Genomic DNA, 18,684 nt, shown 5'->3' with positions numbered 1-18,684 from the left:
GTACCATGGTTCCTGCACAGCCACAAGCCAGAGGTGCTGCAGAGCCAACACTGCCCGATAGCACTGGGTTGACCATGCAGTATGGTACCCAGTGCGTACGCAGTTGTGTTGAGAAATCCCAGACGGAATACGAAAGCCCTCCTGAAACTGCCTGCAAGTCACAAGAGAGCCTACTGGTAAATGGCATTCCCATTTACAGCAGGAAACAGCAAGATTGCTTATGTTTCCAACGAATACACGTGGCTTATCCTAATTCACCTGTATTCAGCAGCAAAGGAGCGAATACTGGTACATATAGTCAGGACTTATAATCATTATTGTCCTCACTGTGCCATCATGGAAACAGTAAACCACTGTATTTACAGAATGATCATTGCAGATCGACTGTAAGTTACACTCATTCCCACACCAAATCACACACAATTCATTACTCCCCGATGAAGCCTCAAGTAAGCACTTCCCACCACTATCAGCAAAGCTGGGCCCAGAGAAAATGATCACCAAAAAACGGACATCTCTTTGAAAATGCTTCAGACCGCCAGGATGACTGACTAGTCCTCACGTAAGACACAGATGCTGGCACCTAGCCTTCTTCGAGTCTCTCGCTTCTCTGAACTGTTTTAACATGCAACATTATGCCTGCTTACAGACCAGCCCACAGCACCAAGTAGAGACGCTCCTTTTTAACACTCACCTGAAATAATAGAGCGCCACGGAAGAGTGAGTGTGCTTACAGGCCTTCTTCACAAGCCTCTCCACAAAACTGTGCAAATCTTCTTGCAGGGCATCCACTCTCTTGCAGTACTGCTTAGTTCGGCACAATGAATTCCTGAAAGAGCATTAACAACAAACCCAAAGCCATTACTTCCAGAAGGCGCTCTGGGGAACAGATGGCTATGAGGCCTTACCACTGGGCACAGGGCAACACATGTATAAAAATGGTACCAGCAGCAGGCAGCAAAAGAGGTAGTCATTGCTGTGGCAAGAAGGGTGACGAGACTTACTGCTCTTCGCCTTCAAGCACCTATTTATGTATCAGGGTCAACTTTCCTGCAGAGCTCCACAAACCCTGTTAGTGTAGAACTGCTTCTCAACAGGGGGTAGAGAGCAGTACTGAGGATGTCAGGGAGCGGTGTACAGAGACACACCATGACACACACCATGCACTACGTCTGTGTCTAGCTTGTATCATGCCTCACTTCTGGCTGTGAATAGAGAGAATTTGCACTCTGCCTGTCTCAATAATAACTCGTTGGGAGTTTCGTTCCAGCCACAGGAGCAACTCTGTAAGCCTAGGGAGTTGTTGCATGGTCTGACTCGGAGGTCAGAGGCCTGCGGAGATATTTGGTGACATGGCACCGTGCCTGCAATACCAATGTTTGTTCTTAAGGTTTCCACCTGCACACAGGTTTGACACTCAAAGGCCCTTAGACTAGAAAACCCAGATCCTAATTTCTTTCCTGCAGATTATGACTAAGTATTGTGTGTCTGTGTGGTGCTGGTAATCTAAGGCTACATAATTTATAACCATAGCAATTGTCTTCAATCATCTTCTGGGATTCAACCAACACCACTGGTATCTATCAAAAGCCGTTGCCTATTATCTGGACGACTAAGAACACTTACTTGAAGATATTGGCTGTTTTCTGGAGGAAGTCCACCTCCTGCTTGTCAGAGTCTGAGCTCATGCATTGTTCAATCACCTGAAGCAGGGGCTCAATTATGTCAAACACCAAGGGGTTGTCTGATTGCTTAGTCAGGAATGCTTCGATCAGATCCAGCACCTGCAAACACAGTTACTGATGTGAGAACTAACACAGACAGGGAAATATAATGGATCTACCCAGAGCAGCTCCTTCAGACTGGAGCGGGCTATATAGCAGCTGGAAGGGGCTGAAGAAAACTATTTGCAGCTGAGATCCGTACGCCTTCTGCTATCATTTCTACTGTTACAGCATGAGAAACTGAAAATTAAAAACTTGAAACTTAAGATTAAAGGCTATCTGTTGACTTCAGCTTTATTTTATGCAGCAACACCATTTAGAAACAGCAGTTATGAGAATCACTGCCACCTGGCCAGACTCGCAGTCACTATAACTTGGCACAGATCTCCATTAGCACCGTCGACTGATAGCTCTCATCCCTGCAAGCGCCCCTTGACTTCCAGACAGCGCATTGGCATAAAAATCAGTCCCTTATAGCACAGCATCAGAACGAACAATGCAGTAGAGCCAATGGTTCACTACACATTCAGCCTTCACCTTAGCTAATCTGACACCAGACATTTTCCATACGTGAGCAGCTGGAGCTGTCCCTGGCTGCTCGAATATCCTGGACAGTCCATGCTGACATCGAGTGGCCTGAAGTCAGTATTACAGTCACAAATAACCAGGGGGTGTTAATCATAATCCTCCTAATTTTACTAGCATAATGAGTCAAAAAAAAAAGCTTACATTGTAAAATTACCAGAGGGATTTTATGCATGTCACACTAAGGCACATCAAGCTTGTCCAGTTTACAAAAACTGACAGGCACCTACCTTTGGGTAGGTGTGGGGAAGGATAAATTGAAGCATTTCAGATCAGCAAATGGAAACTACAGTTCATTTTTCGAAAGCACAGTCCTGTGTTTTGTTTAGAAGTAGGCTTGTGAAGACCCAGTCACTGACCACGATATTGCTGTACTGGGTACTGTACAAAGCCCAAACAATCCAGTCCCAGCCTCCAGTTTATGACATACATGAACATCCAAGCTGTTCAGCGTTAAGTAGCTCACGGTAAGCAGTACGCTACAACTAATGCGCTAGTAAGCCAGAGGTCCTCACATCAAACGCTTATCTCCCACCTTAATCTTGAAATCCCTCCGCAGGATCTTCTCTTTCCGCATCCTGTCTTTCTCATCCTTCTTCGCCTGGATCCGCTTCTGCTGCTCTGCGAAAAGGGCTGAGATGTTCTTGTCAAGAGCCATCATAGCCTCATCATCCAGTTCTTCATCACTCTCATCTCCTCCCTTTTGTTTTTAAAATGCAAAACCAACATGTCATCTCATGTACTTCAAAAAGACAGTGGGGAGAGAACCACAGCCAAGACCAGACTCACAGTAGGGATATAGCTACCTCTAGACCCAGAATAACAACTTGGGGAGAGAAAACAGATGCTGAGACCCATTGGAAGTCTAGCTCATACTTCCCATCAGGTAATCCTGGCTGCACAGTACTAACACGAAGAGCGACAGGATCAGGAGAGGGAAGAGGTTGAGGTTTTGACACTGACTTCCTCTGTGCTGTTGCTCCCTCACTACAGAAGTTACTATGTTGCTGTGTCTGTAGCCGTTATAGGAATCATTAAACCACACTCCAAGGTTGCTACAAGAAGTCTCCAGAGTGGCCTACAGGGATCACACTCCTCCATGCAGGCCAGCCAATACAGGCACCACGTAACAGAATCTCACTGCTTTAGTTCACATCAATCCCATTTATTACAGGCAGGAATACAAGCTATACCAGGCTAGATTGGACAAGCTAAAGCACTCAAGACATACTACTAATAATAAATAAAAGAACAAGTGACTTATTCCCACATCTTGCTTTGAAGATCCTGGTCTCCTGCTTTAAATGCCACACAATGATTACTGCCAGGGTTATTACTGCATGGGCTCAGACAGGAGGTGGGTATTAGATAATCTTTCACCACCCCAATCTTCCTGGTATCTGTAACAAGGTAGGCAGTGAAAACATACCAATGCATTCCCTGCTTGGAGAACATTCATCAGCTGACTGCGAAAATCATCATCAACTTCTTCATTCTTTTCCTCATCTCCACTGTCATTCTCTTCCTCAGTGTCGCCTTCATCTGAAGAGTCCTCGCTTCCTTCCTCGTCCTGAGGAAGAAAAGTTATCTCCTGATCCCACCACTCTTCAAGCCCTACTCAATTCCCAGGTGTGTCACTGTTCAGAAATAAAACCTCAAGCCTCCTCTCACCCCACTGCCTTGCTTCCAGCCCTCAGATTCAAGTAAAGATACCTCAGATAATGAGATATCAGGTCTTCACAAACGCTAAAAGCAGAACGTAACACAGACTTCTCTGTCATGTTAAATGAGCATCAAAAACAAGCTTCCAAGGAACATCTGAAGTAACAGCCCCCATCTGACTCCCCTTTCTGCTAATGTTTGTAATGCTTTGTGACTCGAATCTCTGCAGTTCTTAAAACCAAGATTTTGAATTCAGATGGCTGCGCATCACAGCAACGATTCGGTCTGTGGCTGCAAAAAGGAGAGGCCTGTGCTAACTTCAGGATGCAGTCATTTCTTCCCAGAAAATCATCTATTCAAACAGCCATACCTACAACAGCATTTTTCTTCAAGGCCAAGACACTAATAAACATGTACTTCCAACAAACCATTTGTGTGTTGCACTTTTTAAAAAGAAATCTTAACAGAGCAACAGCCATTTTACTCAAGACAAAGAAATGCAATTAAGTCTATTACTACAGATCAGGAGAAACATTATTTTTAAACAGTGAAGGTCTGAAGAGTATTTGTCACTGGCAATGGCACATCAATTACCGTGTCCTGTGCAGATTTGATCTTTTTGTTTGATTCTTCCATTACAACAACAGCACTTTCTTCATTTTGCTCTTGGTATGGGTCAAGAACCTGCAAAACAGAGGGACTTGTGGCTTTTTCAGGCTCTGTTTCAATGCATTTCTTGTGTACAACAGACAGGATTTTCAGCACAGTAAGCTAGTTGAATAACAAAATAGTAAGTAAGGACATTCAAGTTCTGGCTTAATATACTAACAAACATGATATTATAAGTTCTTTCTATAAGTAACAAAAAAGGTGGAGAAAACTGAAGAGGTTGGTGACATCACACATTTCGATTTGTTACAAATGAAACATTAGGTTCATTATGTAAAGTACCTGACAGCACATCTTTGCAATCCACATATTACTCTCGCAGAAGACACCACCTTACTCAGTGGTACGACCAATTCAGATTTTCAGTGTCACTTACTTTTAGCACCTCTATACTTAGCCTTTCTAGATAAAAGAAGTTGTTATTGTTTATAGTCACATATAAAATCTACCAGCTATAGAAACTGCCCCAGGAATTTCTTCAGCCTAAAACTAACAAAGAATACAGCTTAAAGTGAGTAGATCTCAGGGTCCCATTAAAAAAACCCAAACAAACAAAAAAAAACAAAAAACAACTCTCTGTAAGCTACATTTAAAATTCAGTAGCACACATTGTCAGTTATTTTCTAAATCAAGAAGGCTTTTATTTAATGCCAAAATGGAGACATGCTTATCCATCTGTTAAGGACAAGACAGGCAAACAGTACAATGCCCTACTAGTGCCTCACTTACATCCAGGATCAGCTGCAAGCCCCTCTTGGTCAGATTAGGGCATATCCGTACAAACACGCTCTTGGAAATCCGACGTATGAGTAGGCTGGGCTGGGCAAGGAGGGAGAGAAGGATTTCCACCATCACCTCAACCCATCCTGGCTCTGCGTTGTCTGCACGGGAACAAACAAACATTGTCAGGAAGGGGCAAAAAGACTGCATTGGCGCATCAGTAAGAGACTACAGAAAAATTCACCGAGGAAAAAAAAAAAGATAGTCCTCCTAGTTGACTGTTAGGAGTACTCATTCAGCAACACAGACCAGAAATAATCAAGTGCGAAGCTAAGGATTGTAGCTGTATTGGAAGGCTACTAACTGTAGGGAGAAACATGCTTGAAATTGTCTTTAGGTCACTGCAAAGCCTTACCAGGTAACAAAACCTACTATTCACTAAATCATTACTTAGACAGCAGTTCTGCAAATCATGTGACACCTACTTGGCCACATTAAAGCAATGAGCACCTAGTCAGCAAAAGTATATACATTTTATAGTGTTTCCAATGAAATCAGGATTCACAGCAGCCCATGAAAAGTGCTGACATTTGAAACTGGTTCATTAGTCCAAAAGTTTCAGAATCCTGATCTACATACAACCAAGCCACCACAGAATTACAGCTTTTATTTACACAGCACCCTCAAATTTACACAGAGATTTAACGGGAACAAGACCACAGTTAGAGAGGAAGTCAAAAGACCAAGCCAGGTTATTTCCTGGTCAAGTCCCAACCTAGCTCTGCAGGTCCTCAACAAGGACTAGCCTAACTTGGCAAACGCACTGCGTCTACAAACAGGACACATTTTGTTTGCTCAGAACTTGAGCTGAAAGTACCAAGTTTCAGGCCTGCTGGCTGTTAGGAGAGCCCACAGCTTTGCCTGGGCAGATACCACCACTTCAGTCAGGCTCTTGGCCAGCACAGAACAAGGACTCAAAAAGAGTGAACTCCCTTGGACACTGCTCATTTGAACAATGGCCAGCTCTGAAGTTCACCTATTCTTTACGAGGCACACAGGTACACAACCCACCGAGGATGCAGATAGAGAGCTGGAGCAAGAGACAAGATATTTAGAAAGACAAGGAAAGAGAATGAAGGAGAGGAGATTGTCCTGGGGGTAATTGCATCAAGCCAGAACCAATGCAGCCAGAACGCTTCACTAATGCAGAACTGCCATCTTCTGTCTTTTGACAGACCATTAACAATCCCACTCCCTTTCTTTCTGTAAGGACTCACCAGCCTTTTTCTTCTTAGGTTCTTTGCTGAATGCCCTCTCTGTGCAGTTCAGAAGGTCACTGAGAACATCCACTGTTTCAGACTGATTCTGTTTGATCACAAACAGACAGTTAAACACCCTCTCTAAATTTCCCACTACCAACAGCAACAGAAGGAATATACCCGGAATCTAAGGACCTCTCTAAATAGGTACAGATATTAAAATCAGCTACTACAACCCCTTTGCAGAAGAAAACGTGAAACTAAGTAAAAATTGCTCCATTCAGCAGCAAATCAACGGCAAAACTAATGCTTAGGCCAAGCTGTGCCCCTTTAAGTTGATGTCTACAGTCTGTGTAAGAATCACAGCTTATTAGCTGCCAGTTGCGCGTTTTCAGAAGTCAGAGGCTGTGAAAGATTCGATCTCTGAACACAAAGAAATTCTCCAGCTCGGTGTTCAGAAAGCCCAGCTATCAGCCCATTTTACGCTACTCCAATATGCTTCAGAGGTCTTACCTTGAAAAGATGAATGGCCATTAAAAGCAGAAGCTGTTGGAAAGCAACAACTTTGGCACCATCTGATTTATTTTCTTTCTTCTGCAGATTCTTCACAGACTGAAGAGTTCTGAAGAAAGAAACCCTTTTGAGTCTTTCACAATTACAACAGCAAATCCTCTCTTACAATCGGATTAAAAACATGACCAAATCTATAGTAACATTTTCTGCACTTAACATTTAATTTATTGAAATCGGACATACATATAGTACACTATCTTAACCCAACAATAGTATCTCACCATGTGTGCCTTATTAAAAACTCTGCACTTGGGCACAGGCTAGATTCCTAATACTATAGCCAAGGCATATACCTTTATGGAAAAATCAAGCTTAGAAAAGAGCACCAGAAAAGAGTCACCAAGAAGTTACGTTACAGGCATTATTAGGAGAAAAGATTAGCAGAGTTACAATCGTGTTTGGGAGAGGGACTATGAACAAAAATAAAAAAGGACATGGCCATCTACATATAGTTAACACACAGAAGGAACAGGAAGAAAGGAACAGGGTGATGAGAAACAGAAAGATATCCTGAAACCCAGCCACAGGTGCAGGATACTCAAAGGGAAGAAATAGAACTGCCACTACCTGTAAAATGGCTCTGCTACAGCAGCCAAGAGGACAACAACAGCTGGAGGATGAGAGAACACAATCTCTCTTTTACTGGTCCATAGAGAGACTAAGATTACGGCTTTTCCACATTCCTCACCTCACCAGCCCAGCACCCAGCTTCCCAAGCCTCTCACCTCTCCCAGACATCCCTCTGTCCCTCGGTAAAAGGCTTCACAGCTTTGACATGCTCACTGGAGAGCAGCTTGTCAGCATACTCAACAAGGAGAAAGATCCACAGCTTCCCATCTGCAGTCACACCATGAATGTGCTTCTCCCTCAAGGCTGCAGCCTTTGCTGTATCCCCCAAAACAGTTAAGGTGTTTAAAGTCTGAAGTAATCTGCAAAGAAAAACAGTCAGCATGTTACTGTCAGAGGAACCAGATGGTCTTCTCACACTTTCCAAAATAATGCCCATCGGTAGAGCAATCTCACCCCAGAGCTCTGGTCACTCACTGCAACCCAGATTCAGAGGGCCTAAGTTTCAAGCCATGCATACATCCAAGCACAGTAACACATAGCTCATCATCTTGGTGTCCCCAAGGACACTGACTATTCTCAGTTGTTTCCCATTCTGTGTCCCACCATGTCCTCTGCTTTCCCTCTACTGAGGTTGGAGTACCAGCTTTGGCAATCACCTAAAAGTATCTATTATTACCAACTCCATCTCCCTTAGTACAGGGAGGACTGCACAGCCATCAGCAGCTCGCACGCAGAGCGGACAGAAAGCCAGCAGCAACCCATACAACCTCACCACCTCTCCCTTGGGTCCTTCACTTCTACCTTGCAACAGAAATCTTATGAGAAAAAGAAGTCTGAGCATCAGCAGCTCGCACGCAGAGCGGACAGAAAGCCAGCAGCAACCCATACAACCTCACCACCTCTCCCTTGGGTCCTTCACTTCTACCTTGCAACAGAGGCAACAGAAATCTTATGAGAAAAAGCAGTCTGAGCTCAACCCTACACCTACCTGATCATCACACACATATTCAGTAAGTTTGCCATGCAAAATTATGTTTTTATTGGACAAAACTGAAGGATCTTTGAGAAAGACATCTAGGATCTCCTTAAAAATAAGCCATTCCCTGGGCCTGGAGTCAAACAAATGCTCCAATAGCAGCTCACAATCCCAAACCCCTTGCCCTGCCATTTGCAGGCTGATCTTCTCTTCAGGAAAAAAAGAAGAAGAGAAATTTCCAAGCTTAAGGCATGCAAGCAAAATCCTTACCCAAAGAAGTAGTTTTCTGCCATTGAATGAGCCTGTTCATCTAGGGGCACTGATGGAAGGACATTAGCCTCACGTATTTGGGAAGTCTTTTTCTTAGTCTCAAAGAAAGAATGGAAGAAGCAAAACCTAGAATGGACAGAAACAAGCACAAAATTAAGAGCCAGCTTGTCATAACAAATCAAAAACAGCCCATGTGTGCAAACCAAATATTGCCACATATTCACCACATTTTTATTCAAGGATATCCAAGCACTGAAAAAAGTCACTATTTACAGTAAGACCCTTTCCTCAAGTTACAAAGAGAGAACGATGCTCAGGACTTCACAAAAGTGAAGCGCCAACACTTGAGGTCATACAATACAATACTCAGACTGTGAGATTCGGGTCATATTCTCCAAGGCTTTTACACTGACAGATATACTTACTAACATCTGATGCAAAGATTACAAGTAGTATCTTCAAGCAGTCTAGGTAACCAGGAATCTAAAATTTACTGAAAACAAATGAGACTAAGGTGATTTTAAGTGTCTGAACTACTTATGACAAGAGTTTGTCCAAGTTTGCAGAAGATATTTTGAAAACAGAACCTAATCTCCTGAACAATTTATGTTATGGAATATTTCCACTACTGAATTTGCCTAGTGTTATGGGGTTGGCTTACTCAGAATATTGCTAAAGAGCCAAATAGAATTATTCCAAGCATCTGTGGCATTAAGTCTTTAAATCATTCTCACCTGGAAATGTCCATCACAAGGCTCTCTTCTTTTTTCACTGGACTTTCAATGATGTTAGCAAGTCGGTGGATGATCCATTTTCTCAATCGAGCAATTTTATGTCGTGCTCTTTCAATAAGGAAGTGGACACAATCAGTAGTTTGAACAATATCCCAAAATAAACACAAATCACACAATCCACTGCAGCAAGAGGTGACTTTCAGATATTTAGAGGCTTTACATTAAAGATGGCACAGGTATGTAGTAAGAAAGCAACAGGTGCATAAAAAGAGAGATCATCTTCCCATGTGCTCTTTTTACTATGCAAAAGACAGTCTATTTACCCTACTGAGGTACTGCAGTCTAGCAAAAAGCACTTCAAGAACTGCAGTAGTCAGCAGAGCGAGGTTATAGGTGTACAAGTAACACATAGACATACTGTTTTAATAGCTTATGTCTTCTTTGGAAGAGGCCCCCCGAAGCAACCCAGCACCCACAGCACCAAGTTGTGGGTATTGAGCAAGCAGCAGCGCTAAGGAGGACAGAAATTTCTCTTGGGCAGTTTTCCTAGCTGGAAATCGCTACCAATGCCTATCAATGATATAAGTATTTACAGGCTACCCTTGAGACACGGAAGCAGGTGCTTTGCTGTGCACCAAGGAGATGAGAACGCTCAGGCCAGTTTAATAGTCAGATAAAAGGGATGCACAACTCCTACAAAGACCTGAGAATCTGTAGTGAAAAAAGGAAGCCACTGGACATTTTTGCCAAAGCAGTTGTCAGGGCTAGAAAAACAAGAGAAAGGCTTCTTTGGTGATCCAGTCTGCTTTGGTCAGGCTGGCTGGTTCTGTTTGCTCCTATTTACAGAATTGAATTTATCCCAGCAGAAGAGTCAGATACTGGGGTTAAACCTTCTGGGACTGAGGAAATAGAACAGGCGACAATTGTCAGCTCATGGCAAGGGAACCAGCAAACACTGGCTGTCCAAATCAGACTTCACAGAGGTAGCTACTCTAACCACAAAACAGAAAGAGGAAGGTGCATCATCTGTACACTCACATGTTAACATTTTCCTGGTTCTGTTTTTGCCGGTTACTTGAGAAGTCTAAACAACAGCCAAGGTCAGGCCTGAGGAACATGTCTTTGAGCCAGTCAACGTATTTTTGCAATGCCACTGGCTGCAGGTGTCTGACTACCCTGGATGAGCTGGACAACACTGGATAGCCTTGATTGGTAAGAGTAGAGAAGCCGATCATCACTGCCAGCTGCCTCTCCAGGTCATCACAGCTGTTCAGAAATTCATCTATATATCCTTCCATCTCTGGAGCAAACTTAAATCGGTCTGGAAGCTGAAAAACACAGTCAAACAAGCAGGTTAGGAACCTCACACTGAGCCTGAGTGTCTTTCTAAGTACAAATCGGTTTACAGATTTGACTGCAGTAAGTAAACTGAAGTCATGCATCTGAACATTTGCCATAAAGCGTACAGCAGGTCATCAATTTCACCTCATGATCTTCCTCACATAGGAGCAACCACTGTAAGCAACCACAGAATTCTGTCGTGTAACAACCTCAACCTTTTAATTCGCACCTTCCCAAACAGTTAGGCTTCAGCAGGCCAGACCACATGCTGGCCAGTGCAGCTAAGCTCCTAGGATGATCAGCTCTTATTCTGGGTGAAAGTCCAGGGTGTTTCTCACATCATCTGCCTTAGACTTTTCATCGATCTGGAATTCCCCCACATCAATTCCGGTCTCACCTAGCAGCCCCAGAGCCTGCTGAGCTACAGTGGGTAAAACAAATCCCACCTCCTCTCCCTGGTGTCTCAGAAGTGTTGAGGCATTCTGCAAAGAGAGGGACTTGACATGTCTAAGCTAAAAATCATACCCTGAGGTCTTGCTGTTTTGTGCTAAGTCCTATCTTCAGTCCTGCCACTAAACCACAAGGCATACAGCCGTCAGGCTGCTGGCCTTGGAACACTATCCAGCAGCACGCAGACCACCAGGACATGTCCCACCCCACCACATATCCCATTTCCTTATGTGCTTTCACAGCCCACAGTGTTCAATTCCACTCATTTGTTCTGGAAAAAAAAAAAAGCATAACCAGAAAAACCTCAAAAAGGGCAAACTGTGGCTTCATTCCAAAAATGTAATGCAACTTCTGTAAATTAATAAAACAACTTGTTTGGTATAGCGTCACAATCAATACAGTGACCTGGCAGGAGCAGAAACAGTAACGACGGTCTAGGGAACACTGTTCTTTTATTTAAAAGGGCTATAAATTCCTAATTAACTACATATCCATCCAATTATAACATAAATACACCTGCAAGACATCTCACACAAAACAAGATTTAGCAAGCTCCTGCTTGCACTGTTGGAGAACTCAATACTTCTGCATCAGTGTGAAAACTGGGAGAAAACCTCCAGGAGAGACTGCTGTAAACACGCTAATAACTCACAACAAGGGTTTCATCAATCGTCTCTCAACAAAAGCAAATCAAATACATCTGCTCCCCTGCTGAAAAAAAAGTGGATTCAGGAAGATAACTGTTAGTAAAATCAGTCTCAAGCTTTGTCTCATTCCATCTCCAACAACAACCAGAAGTCCATAAGAAAGTACAAGATAGCAGTATTTGCTTTCCAAAATAAACAACCCGTGCCAAGGAACAAAACTAAACAAACCCACAAAAACAACAACAACAAATTCAAACTAAGATCCCAAATTCAAACTTCCTCGTCAACAACAATATTAGGGGCTTCTGTTTCCACTTAGTCAATCATTGTCTTCAGTGGATTTGTACGTTTCAGACAGGACCTAAATCAACAAAATTTTTGATACATGTGAAAGAACAGAGCCTAATTCACTGTGCAACAAGCACCAAAATCAAGAAACAGGAAAACAACTAAGTCAGTGGATAAACCCTGGAGAAAGTTGCTCCATACAGGGAGGCACCATGGCTAGCATTATTTTCAGAGCAAACCCACACATGTGTTGCTGCTTTGATGCCAGAACAGAAAGACTACAAAGTCCTACTCCTCCCAAGAGAAGGCAATAATTTTTGCGCCCACATGAGGAAGTTTAGGATTATATTACCACAAAAAGCGAAGCCAAAGCCTGTTTTTATCAGTATTCCCCTTTTATTCTTCCTCCCTTTATTGCAGGGCTATGTTGTTTGCTGGCTTCCCAGGAGGGAAGAAGGAAGAGGAGCTCCAAAATCCAATTCCCAAATAAAATTTGTATTTAAACCTCAGATGTGCTTATTGAAACAAGCACTAACATAAACAAAAGCATGAGTTGTCCCTTTTTGTCTTTGCCTTCAAATGCTCATGCAACACCCAGCACAATGACAGACAAAAAGGAGCTTCTGGACACGCAAAATCAAAAGGACTGTTAAAGGATGACATATGACACTGCCAATATGCTGAGGGCTGCCCTTCCTCTGCTTCTGCCATCGTTAGAGCTTTCTCAGCAACATCTGTGAAAGCAGGTGGGTCAGTGCTGTACAATTTCAAAATAAGTTTGAATGAAAAATATACAAATAGGCAATGATGATTAAACACAGTCTATACTGAGCCCACTGCAACCAGTCGTCATACAATATCCTTCCTTTTAGTAAGAGCCCAAGGTCTAAAATTACATAAACTTTTTTTTATACGAGGCAACATGAAACTAGAAAGGGGAGTGGAGCAGATTTCTGCTCAGGACAGAGCATCAGTACTTTCAGAAGACCCACCTGAGTTGTTACGACATGTTCTCCATAGTGCACCATCACCTTCCCTTTGAGAACCATCTGTAGCTGATCCAGAGACAACAAGGGGAGAGCACTGCCCAGCAACCGGTAGCACATGTAACTGAGTGGAAACAAAGAAGATTCCCTCAGGTAGAGGCACAGCAGTAAAGCCACACAGAAGGGTAAGACAGAGGAGAAGTGGTGGGGCAGGCTACATGCAGCATGCAGGAAGACAGAAGTCAAAAATTCATGGATCCTGTGTTCAAAAATCCTACTGCCCACAGCTTTTCTTCTGACTAGCATAGCTGCTAAGAAATACATGAGTCCTCAGCAGCAGTTCCTTCCTCCATCCACTTTCTGGATCTCTTCTCTCCAGATACTTATTTCCACAGGCCTAATAAAAACTTATTTGTTTTTTGATTATGCAAGTTTACTTCGTTTTGATGGCAGCTAGCTGTCAAATTTGATCAGAATTTTCCAACGGGCTCAGGAGTTGTTAGATGGACAGCAATATCCTCATTTCTGCAGGAAATCAGGCTAAAAACGCAACACTGTTGAGCATACAAAGGGTATTTTCAGACTCACCCAAGCCAAGTAAAACAAGACTTAAACTGCTCAGGCTTGGAAAATGGTTTCCTTTCACGGTGATACTCATGTAATACGTTAAAATTTTTTGTAGGTGCACTGCTACTATTTTAAACTCTTGATCTAAGAAAGATTTAAAGCTGGCCACAGACTGTCTTGCTATGGTCCAAATTAAATTGTGTTCTCCCAAAATGCTCACAGATTTGTATTCCAGATTTTACAGCATTTTTATACAGCATGAGTCTCAAGAGACAACTTAAATAATCCTGCTAAGATCTAGTATTAGACTTGGAAAAGGAGCTGAAATAGCCACTGTTATGATGTCAGCCATAGCCATATCTTATTTAAAAACATGGACCATCAGAATCCAAATATATCCAGGCATTTTAATTCAGTCCATCCCACAAAGCACAAGTCCAGCAGTATTAGACATAAATTTCAGAACTAGTTTGTCTACACAGGAGCTGTTCTTCTTAAACCACAGAAACAAAGCGAACGACTCTCCCTCTCAACCTCTCAAGAGAGAAAGGGACAGTACAGGTCCTCTGACAAGTCTTATAGGAGCAACCTTTAGATTTAAGACACCTGTACGTCCAACGAGGTGCATCACTGTTACGTGCTGTCCTAGTTATATTTAACCTCAAATTTGTTTTATGTTACAATTCTAAGTGAAATCTTACTAATTCTTGGATTTAGGCTTCCTATAAAGTTTCCCACGAATACTTATTTAATGAAAAGCAAGCATTCTCACATTGTTCATGAGAAACCACATGCTCCACCCCACCACAGGGCAGCAGAACGACTGGGGCAAGAAACAGAAGGATAATACAGAAAACAACATATGTTAAAACAAACCTCACAGGTCCCGATTTCTCCTTCAATAGCCCATTCTCCACACCTTGTTTCCAGAACAGTTCAAAGGCATCTTCCTTCAGTGAAACTTGTAGCAAATCAAACACTACACTGGGTAACTTCTTGTCCTTCTTCTCGGACTTGGCAGCACTTTGCAGAAGCTCTACAAGTCTAGAAGAAGGAAGAAAATAATGCAAGAGATCTGGCCTAGAAGGGGATTGCTGAATGCTGAAGGACACAGAACATTTACTGAGCACTGCAGGCTGTGCCTCTTGTGAGAAATGACAGAGCTATAATTTAGGAACCTGCATACTAGTTAACGCCTAACCCTTAACAGCACCTGCAGTGGCAAATACAGGCAGGAATCAGAAAGCAAGCCACATTTGTCTCACTGCTAGCCAACAGCATTTAATGCTCCTTATTTAAGAACTTACCTGGGAATATTTTGCTCATTTACAACAGTAGTAGAGCCAAACAGCTTCTTCAGATTTTTAGGTTTCAGAACACCAGGGAATTTCTGTATGCCCACAAGCAAAAGGTGCAGGTTCTCTGGGGATGTGAAGGCTGAAGAGAGGTCACTTTGCAAGATGTCAAACAGGACCTCCTCAAATACAGTTTCAGGAACCTAGACAGGAACGAAGGTGAGAGCACATGAGAGACATCTGAGGGCATTTTACTAACTTGCCATGTAATATATTAAAATATCTGCATTGTATGGCATTTTAGTAAAAGCTTGCAGTGTTCTGGAAACTTTAGAAATAGTCTTTATGGTGACACAACCAAAAATAAATAATGGATGTGTCCAGTACTGCCATACAGTCCCCAGGTGCTTAACCATATGGAGTAGAACAGTATGTTGTCATCCGATAGCAATTCTGATCAACTGACTCCAGCTGCAATTGTTCTCTTGCTGTCTGATTGCTCCTGTCTGTACAGCCGTGCAGCCCAGGGAGGAGGAAACACTCTTGTAATAGCTTTTAATTATATTTCCCCAAAATAAGTTACTTGTTTCAGCAAGATTTGCTGGTAAACAATGGTGTTCAATGGTTTTAGAGAAAACTGGATCCAACGTTTTCATCAATAAGAAACTCACAAAAACTGCTTTGATTTGTATTTTCTAAAGATTGGATTCAAAATACATTTAAACTAACATCAAGACTAAACGACCCAGAACACTTCCATACAAAACATTATTTAATTTTGATTTAACACTGTTAGTCTTCATATCTGCAAACAATATCCACATAAAAGAAGGAAATAAAGAAACTCTCTTCTTTTACTACATAGTCAGAGTTCCTTTACTCCATGTCCCCACATCCTTTCACTCCCAACAGCCCAAAATTCAACCTCAGGCCCAGGCTTGGCGCATAAAAAAAGGAGGATGGCTGTCCAGAATTTTCAGCATACTTCTATTCAAAAGAGCAAACAGTCTAACGCGCCACCCAAGCAAGTCAACTGGGAAAAAAACAGACTGCGGGTTTGTCCATGATGAAATCAGACTAAACTAAATCACAGCTTCCTTCCCAGAATAAAAGCATCTGCCCACAGACAATACAGGTAACATCTCCCACAGTTTAAACTCACTCTTCCACACGCCCCCTTTAACTTTCAACTATGTACAAACTAAAGAAAAAGCAGTCCTCAAAGCAAAGTCCTCCGTCATCCCACCCACCACATGTTGTGGCTATACCTCAGAAACGATGTCAATAAGAGTTTTGCGAGGGAGATCTCTGAGGTGTGCTTGGTGATGTGCCAGCTGCTGGAGAAGCTGGATGCTCTCCAGCAGAGCTTTCCGGTCCTAGAAAGGAAAGATAAGTCAAAAACAGAGGACGTATATCAAAGATTACACTGAAGGTTCAGGTAATAATCCACTCTTGAGATCCTGATGCCTACTTGTAAGAAGAAACCTACAGAATTGCTTCCCAACAGGCCACTCAGCTTTTCCTAAAAAACGGTGTTTTCTGGCTGTTTATGACAACAGATCCCTTCCTTCCAGGAGAGGTGGGAACCTCCTGTACTATCTGACAGAGTTCCTACATTCTGGTCAGCAACAGACATTTAAAAGGCACAAAAAGTCCATGGATAACGCAATAGAAATGAAATTAACTTGATGCTTCAACTCCCATCTCACTGACTAGCCAATGACCCAGCCTTTCTCTCTAGATCCTCTTTCCGTTTCAGATAGCCCTAGAACCAGTACTGACAGACAACAACAGTAATGTTACCTTTACGAGCCGGCCAGACTGAAATAGAGCCGTAACTCCAAAAAAGTTTCCGAAAGCAGCATTTCTCACAAGTTTCTGAAAAGAAAAAAAAAGAAAAAAAAATTAGGTGACATGCTACAGCTGTAGGGGGAAAAAAAAAAAAAAAAAAAGGTTAAAAATCCACTTCACTTAGTGGTTAGATTTCACTTTCAACTACAGCGCTGAGCAATGGAACAAGATGGCTGGAAAATCTAGCCTTGAATACCCTGCCATATGAAGATAACATAACGAAAAGCAACTCCCTGTACTATGTTTAAAAACTGCCCTAGATTATCTTTCCATCAGATGAATCTCAGCTAAAACAGGGCCAGATGACAACGTCATCAACTTCCAGTTTCCACAAATATTTCCATTATTTCATTATAGTCATTTGCTTTAGCAAGAACCCCAAAACTACAGTATCCAGGCACCAAGCCTTCAAAGAATAGTGAGTAGTTAATATAAACTAACTGCTGGCCAATGCTGTTAAGAGCTGACTCACCTTTTTCACTTTTTCCAGATTGTGTTTTTCTTTTATCTGTTCAAGGACACTGCATATTGGAATTTCTTCAAATGTCTGTAAAACCTGAGGAGATGGATGGAATAGCTCAGTTTGCAGTTCTTCCATTTTATGAAGTTTTATTGAGTTCAGTTGAAATAAGAGCTGAATAGCTGTACAGCATAGCAGCAGATGTGCTGCTTTATTAGGCCAGAACAGATATAACTAGATCAGTAAAAGATGTGTCAGATAGGAACTAGTGTAGACATAAATATACTTGCTGATAGTCTTTTTTTTTTTCCTGTACATGACATAGCAGGATTAATAATGAGAACATTTTGCTGCAACTGCATGACCCTGTAACAGATGCAATGAAACTTTTCAGCATGGGCAAGGCCCTGATCTAAGTGGGAAGAACATGGGCTCTTCTGCATTATTAACTTCTCAGGTGAGATGAGGTCAGATCCCACTGGTGATCCCAGCTGCTGGGAATCTTTGCTATGTTACAGACCCAAACAGCATAGAAAAAAAAAAACAAAACAACAAACCTTTGAAGTATGTGTTAAAGGGTTGGCTTTTCGGATCTCCCACACAAATAGCCCAACACCAGAAGCAAGTCAATTTTAAGAAGTCACAATAGTTCTAAATGCAGCATATTTGAAAACCTGGTCAAAGGTTGCAAATTAAAGATGGTTTCTGAAGCAGTACAGAATTCTGCAGCATGACTGTGATACTGCTATAGCTTATATAAGTGTATTGTTTCCAAAACAGACTAGCACCATTTATGAACTCACAGTTTTTCTATGCTTGCTGCAAGAGCCTTCCCTACCACCTGCACGCAGAAGCTGCCAGAGGGGAGCCCTCCAGCCTCCTTACAAACAGCAAAGCGGGACCCCAGGAATGGGCTGGGGCTGGTGAGGGGCTGCAGAGCGCCCTGCTCTGCTCTGGGAAACACTGACCTGCGCCAGGGCCAAGCTGAAGCCTGGGCGGGCGGCCTCGCGGGTGGCTCCCAGTCCTTCCACCAGACGCTTGAGGGTGTACTTCAGCT

At 42.5% G+C, this 18,684-nt stretch overlaps 1 protein-coding gene across 1 annotated transcript in view; it reads right to left on the bottom strand.

Annotated features, from left to right (window-relative positions):
- MYBBP1A (MYB binding protein (P160) 1a) overlaps positions 1 to 18,679 on the bottom strand; it is a gene marked incomplete at its 5' end in the record, with an annotated part of 61,939 nt that extends 43,260 nt beyond the window's left edge. The window contains 19 exons of the mRNA XM_009710362.1: positions 695 to 829; positions 1,627 to 1,784; positions 2,845 to 3,009; positions 3,739 to 3,879; positions 4,566 to 4,655; positions 5,370 to 5,521; positions 6,638 to 6,725; positions 7,133 to 7,241; positions 7,918 to 8,121; positions 9,009 to 9,134; positions 9,743 to 9,850; positions 10,781 to 11,070; positions 13,461 to 13,578; positions 14,898 to 15,065; positions 15,329 to 15,519; positions 16,585 to 16,692; positions 17,120 to 17,194; positions 17,640 to 17,723; positions 18,596 to 18,679. Of these exons, the coding sequence (XP_009708664.1) occupies positions 695 to 829; positions 1,627 to 1,784; positions 2,845 to 3,009; positions 3,739 to 3,879; positions 4,566 to 4,655; positions 5,370 to 5,521; positions 6,638 to 6,725; positions 7,133 to 7,241; positions 7,918 to 8,121; positions 9,009 to 9,134; positions 9,743 to 9,850; positions 10,781 to 11,070; positions 13,461 to 13,578; positions 14,898 to 15,065; positions 15,329 to 15,519; positions 16,585 to 16,692; positions 17,120 to 17,194; positions 17,640 to 17,723; positions 18,596 to 18,679 (2,594 nt within the window). The remainder of the gene's footprint in view (positions 1 to 694; positions 830 to 1,626; positions 1,785 to 2,844; positions 3,010 to 3,738; positions 3,880 to 4,565; positions 4,656 to 5,369; positions 5,522 to 6,637; positions 6,726 to 7,132; positions 7,242 to 7,917; positions 8,122 to 9,008; positions 9,135 to 9,742; positions 9,851 to 10,780; positions 11,071 to 13,460; positions 13,579 to 14,897; positions 15,066 to 15,328; positions 15,520 to 16,584; positions 16,693 to 17,119; positions 17,195 to 17,639; positions 17,724 to 18,595) is intronic.
- Positions 18,680 to 18,684: the final 5 nt, after the last annotated feature.

The sequence above is a fragment of the Cariama cristata genome, unplaced genomic scaffold (genome assembly GCF_000690535.1).
Source record: "Cariama cristata isolate BGI_N322 unplaced genomic scaffold, ASM69053v1 scaffold170, whole genome shotgun sequence".
Taxonomy (NCBI): Eukaryota; Metazoa; Chordata; class Aves; order Cariamiformes; family Cariamidae; genus Cariama; species Cariama cristata.
This window is presented reverse-complemented; position numbering and strand designations above follow the sequence as displayed.